At 35.2% G+C, this 6086-nt stretch overlaps 1 protein-coding gene across 2 annotated transcripts in view; it reads right to left on the minus strand.

The window, feature by feature from the left end:
* Nucleotides 1–258: 258 nt before the first annotated feature.
* Nucleotides 259–6086, minus strand: part of ZNF286A (zinc finger protein 286A) — a 15787-nt gene continuing 9959 nt past the window's right edge. For both annotated transcript variants that reach the window (XM_012651399.1, XM_012651400.1), the window contains one exon: nt 259–1490. In XM_012651399.1, coding sequence (XP_012506853.1) covers nt 259–1490 — 1232 coding nt within the window. The remainder of the gene's footprint in view (nt 1491–6086) is intronic.

Below are 6086 nucleotides of genomic sequence, written 5' to 3' on the forward strand. Positions count from 1 at the left end.
CTCAGGGATTTCTTGAATATCCATGAATAGGTATTTGGGAGGTCAAGGATTAAAATTTGGGAATCTCTGATTAGACGTTTTCATAGTTATCACATTACTAGCATAAGGGAGTCTATGGCTCAAAACTATGTATTATGTAAATAAAATTATATGTATGGAATTGATCCTCAAATGCATATTATGGGTCTTCCTCCTAGACACTCTGGTATTTAATATACTGATAAAACCAACTTACATTTCTTCACATTCAGTAATTCTTTAGGGTTGCTCTTCAGTGTGAATTCTTTGATGTCTGATGAGGGATGAACTGCACTTAAAGCTTTTCCCACATTCACTACATCTAAAGGGTTTCTCTCCAGTATGAGTTCTCTGATGTTGAATAAGAGCTGATGAATGAATGAAGGCTTTTCCACATTCACCACATTTGTAGGGTTTCTTTCCAATGTGAATTCTTTGATGTTTAGCAAAATTTGAGCTCCGGCTAAAGGTTTTCCCACATTCGTTACACTCATAGGGTTTCTCTCCAGTATGAATTCTCTGATGCTGAACAAGATGTGTGCTCTGACTAAAAGTTTTTCCACATTCACTACATTCATATGGCTTTTCTCCAGTATGAACTCTCTGGTGCTTAGTTAGGGATGAGCAATGGCTAAAGGCTTTTCCACATTCTTGACATTTATAGGGTTTCTCTCCAGTATGAGTTCTTTGATGTTTAATGAGTGCTGATGAATGAATGAAAGCTTTATCACATTCATTACATTCATAAGGCTTCACTCCAGTATGAATCAACTGATGCTGCACAAGATGTGTACTTCGATTAAAACCCTTCCCACATTCACTGCATTCGTAAGGTCTCTCTCCAATGTGAATTCTCTGATGTATTGCAAGGGATGAGCTTTCTGTGAAGGTTTTCTTGCATTCACTACACTCAAAGAGAATTCTAGTATGAGTTCTCTGATGTTTAGTCAAATTAGCTCTGTGGCTAAAAGATTTCCCACATTCATCGCAGGTATAGGGTTTCTCTCCAGTATGGACTCTCTGGTGTCGAATAAGCACTGAATGGTAGGTGAAGAGTTCACCACAATCATTACATTTATGAGGTTTTTTCTCTTTATAAGTTCTCTGCTTTTTCATTAAGTTTGACTTCTGTTTCAATCTTTTTTCAAGTGTATGAAAGGCATAGGATCCTTTGGGACCTCTGTCATCAGTGATAAGGACAGACTTCTGACTGAAGTTTTTCCAGTATATATCATGCTCATGATCTCTTTCTGCAGGGAGTGAATTCATGTGGGCAAACATTTCTCTCAAATGTCTCTCCTGATTTCCCTGCTGATCCTCTAACCAATTTTCACATTCAATTGCTGTTTCCAAGTTGGAGTCATAGACACTACTCCTTGTCAGTCTGTCTATTATTGCAACCTGGCATGACTCTTCTTTGGAAAAATCTTGCACCGAAGTTGAATCCTTGCTCTCAGGTCTAGTCTCCACGTCTGAAAGACATTGGAAATGCAAATTTCCTTTGTTTTCTGTGCTCAACAAAAAGGCAGTTCTGTAATAGGTAAGAGTTAATGAATGTGAAAAGCATGCCTTCAAGGAGCAAATTGATTTAACTCTTATTAGATGATTTGCAAAGATGGAGGCAAATAAATGCTCTGTATATGTAGAGAAAATAAGTACACCCTATCCAGGAGAGACAGAAGAGGGGAAAAATGACCAGAAATATAAGAGAAGAAGATATGCAGATGAAGCAATATGTCAGTGGATGAGCAGGCAATAAATACACTAGACCAGAATGGTGAGAAGCAACTTTTTATGCAATATCTACTGTTGTAATAAATATTCAGGCAATTATCAACTAGGTGTAGGGTACAGTTATGATTTCTAAGTTTCCACCCAGCTTTCCATCCTATTCACATCCAAATATGCATTGTATTGGTAATTTTTAATCTTCTTATCAATGCTTTTACAGTATGTCCCTGATCTAAAATTTATGATCTCCCAAGGATATAACGACAAATCTATTAAATGATATATGCACAAGGCTATTCATTGCAATGCTGAAGTAGCAAAAGACTGCTAACGTCTCAAATATTGTGCCATAGAGAAATGATTGAATATATAGTGCATATACACAAGGGATTACTATAAAACATTTTAAAAAATGAGAAAGATCTCTATATGTTGCTATAAAGTGATCATCAGGATATATTAAGTTAAAAAAAAAGGCAAGGCATAAAAGAGCACACATAGTTCACTACTTTTTAGTGCATCAGAAAGAGGAGAATACAAATAAATATATACTACTTGGTTATATAAGACCAAAAAAGGATAAATGAAAAATTAATAAAAATGTTTACCTATAGGGAAAATATCAGAACAGAGGAGAGTGGGCAGGGATGGGGACTAAATCTCTTTAAATATACCTAATATATTGAAATTTTTACATACAATATAAAACTATTTTATAAAGATAAAGTAATTTAAACAGTGAAATAGAAGAGCAAGTTCAGAAATAAATTCAGGTATATATAAGAATTAGGTAACATGAAGCTGATCTTTCAGTCAGTGAACAAAAGATAGATTTGTTTTTCCAACAAATGGTGCCATGACAACTGATTAACCATTTAGAAGAAAATTAAGTTAGATGTGTCCCTCATTTCATACACTCAAATAAATTCTATTCATTTACCTATCTACTCATCTTCTATCCATTTTATTCAACCAATACTTATTGAATGTCTACATATTCTAGGCTCTGTGCTAGTCCCTTGGGAAAAACATAGTCACTGCACATGGAGGAAGACAGAATTTAATCTAACATTCATAAATAAATATAAAACTGCACCTGTTGGAAGTACTGAGAAATAAAAGGCAAATGAAGCTATGAAAAAATATAAGAGGGGGAATAAGAAGGAGAGGCTTCCCCGAGGAAGTAAATCACTGAGTGGAATAAAATCAGTGCAGGAGTTGGGGCTTGAGTGAGTGTTTCAGGTGATAAGTACAAAAGCACTGATGTGAGTATTCCAGGTGGAGGTAAGAGGAATATTCCAGAAAAGCACAGTAGTTGAGAATACAGACTCTGGAATCAGAACACATGAGTCTGAATTGCAGGTCTGCCACTTATATACTAGCTTTGTTATTTGGGCAAGTTATTCAACCTCTCTACTTCAGTTTCCTTATGTGTAAGATATGGCAATAACAGCACCCACCTCACAAGGAATAATTAATACCTACCTTGTGAGCATTAAATAAAAATATTTATGAAGCACTTGAAACTCTGACATAGTACAAATACTACATGTGTTTGTTAAATAAATAAAACATAAACTGATAATAAGCTTGGTGTAGGTAGGTAGAGGTAGAGGTCTTGATCTATAGTCTGTGAACCCCTGGGAAACTGCAAGTTCAAGACTGCTTTCAAAATAATTTGGATGTTATTTGCCTTGTTCATTATCTTGACATTTTCACTGATGTTGCAAAAATAATGGTGGTAAAACTGCTTACAACTTAGCATAAATCAAGACAAATGATGCCAAACTTACTAGTAGTCATTGTATTCTTCCCCACCATGTATTCTCAGTTTAAAAAAAGAAAAAGCCAATTTCACTTAAAAATGTCTAAGAAGACAGTAAATATTATTAATTTCATTAAATTTCAAACTCTTGAATATATGCCTTTTTGATATTCTGGGTTGATAAAATAGGAAATATTCTTAAGGCACTTCTGTTCATACCAAAGTACAATGGTTGTCTTGAGGAAAACGACCATGTGATCATTTGCCCTGTGAGGTGAAGTAGCCACTTTTTCCATGGACCACCATTTTTATGTGAAAGAATGACTGAAAGACAAATTATGTTACCCAAGTTGAGTATCTGGCAGATAACTTCTCGAAAATGAACAAAGTGAGCTTGTCATTTCAAGAAAAACAAATGACAATATTCGATAAAATATGAGCTTTTAGGCAGAAATTATTTTAATACAAGGTTTAGAATACTTTTATCTACCCAGAGCTTGATAGATTCCTAAAACTTAAAAGACTTTCTCATAAGGTAAGTTGGGATAGTAAAAATTGTGATTTTTAAAAATATTGTGCAATGTCAAGTATCAATATGGAAGATCTGTATAACTTAGTGAACCAATATTTACCAAAAGACCAACAGATTTTAATGTAACAGAGTATGAAAAATTTATGGATATGGTTTCAGATTCCACATTGTACTTCATCTTTAAGAAATTACTATTTGTTCAGTTTTGAAGGTGTTTCAAAGAATAGCCATAATTATCTGAAAAGGCTATAAAATATTCCTTCCTTTTCCAATTTATATCTGTGTAATGCTGGATTTTCTTCATACACTTCAACCAAACAACATACCACGACAAACTGCATTGAGAAGCAGGTGTGAGAATATAGCTATTTTCTATTAAGCCATTATTAAGTAATACATTAATGAGATTTGCAAAAGTGTAAAGTAATGCCATTCTCCTAACGTTTTTTGTTCCAGAAAATAGTATTTTTTCTTAAAAATTATACTGTGCTAAGATGTAATAAGTTTACAGTTGTTAATTTTAAATGAATTAACTAAAAGCTTAAATTTTTTTATCAGTTTTAATTTCTAATACAGTAAATCCTGGTAGTCATACCCCACATAAACAAAACCTCTTTAAGGTCTTCAATAATTTTTAGAGTTACATGAGGTCTTTTGATGCCAAAACATTCAAGAACTGCTATAATAGAGCACAGAAATGGAGGGAGAGTAGCTGTGAAATAAGGTTGGAATAATGAGTAAAAGCCAGATTTTGCAAGATTTTGTAGGCCTCAAAGATTTTGTTATCTTAAAGGCAATGAGAAGCCATTGAAATGTTTAAAGCAAAAAGATGACACAACTGGACTTGATTTTGAAAACATCATTCTTGGTACAATGTAAACAATGGAGTATATGGGGGCAAAGGTGGACTCAGGGAGGTTATCATAGTAGTCCAGGCAAACAAAAGGGATATGAAGCAATGTTAACAGTGAAGAAATACTTTGAATATAAGTAGGTAAATACAATAATGAATTGGATAAAGGCGAGAGAGAAAAATGTAAAGACTGTTCATAGATTTCTGGCATGTACAATTTGATAAGACAGTGAGTATCATTAAAACAAGTATCAGAAAAGGCTCCTATTGGGGGATGGGGAATTTGGACATATTTTAGGCATTCGGTTCAGTCAGTTTTAGTATGGTATATTGAAACGTCTTTGACATTTGCAAATGGAGACATCAAATAGTTACACAGATGTTCAGAACAGAAGCTCTGAGAAGAGGTCTAGGATGGAAACACAAATTTGGCTCATCTGGATAGAAGGCAATTGGTTGTGGGAATTAGACTACCTAAGGAGAAAGTAGAGGCTGCCAACAGGTGACCAGTTGGCCAAATCTTACCTGAGACAAGTTTTCTATAGCCCACACTGTTTATATAAATTTTTAAAATTACCTGCCAACATTTAAAAATAGGGAGATTTCACACAGAAATGCAAATTTAGGGTTTCTCTTGAAAAAACATGGAAGCATACCGAATGACAACAACCGGTTAGAGCAGGGGTTGGCAACTACAGCCTGCTGCCTATTTTTCTAAATAAAGTTTTACTGGAATACAGCCACACCTGTTCATGTATGTATTGTGTAAGGCTGCTTTCACACCACCATGGCATATTGAGTAGTTGCAAAGAGACCATATGTCACACAAAGCCTAATTATTTACTACCTAGGTCTTTGCACAAAAAGTTTGACAGCCTTGAGCTAGAGCTAGTGGAGTGATGGCCACTCCTTTCAGCTTCTTCAGGCCTGTGCTCCTCTGGTTTGCCAGTTCCCACCCTGTTTGCTTCACTTGATTATGTCACCTCCTGGCCCATGTAAGCCCTCAAGTTTATGATTCCAAGTATACAAAGGGAAGGAAGATTAAATTCAAATCTTGAGCAATTCAAACATTTAATTATTCAAAAAAGAAGGCGGCCGGGCGCGGTGGCTCACGCCTGTAATCCTAGCTCTCTGGGAGGCCGAGGCGGGCGGATTGTTTGAGCTCAGGAGTTCGAAACCACCCTGAG

Source organism: Propithecus coquereli, unplaced genomic scaffold, assembly GCF_000956105.1.
Source record: "Propithecus coquereli isolate 6110/MARCELLA unplaced genomic scaffold, Pcoq_1.0 Scaffold355, whole genome shotgun sequence".
Taxonomy (NCBI): domain Eukaryota; kingdom Metazoa; phylum Chordata; class Mammalia; order Primates; family Indriidae; genus Propithecus; species Propithecus coquereli.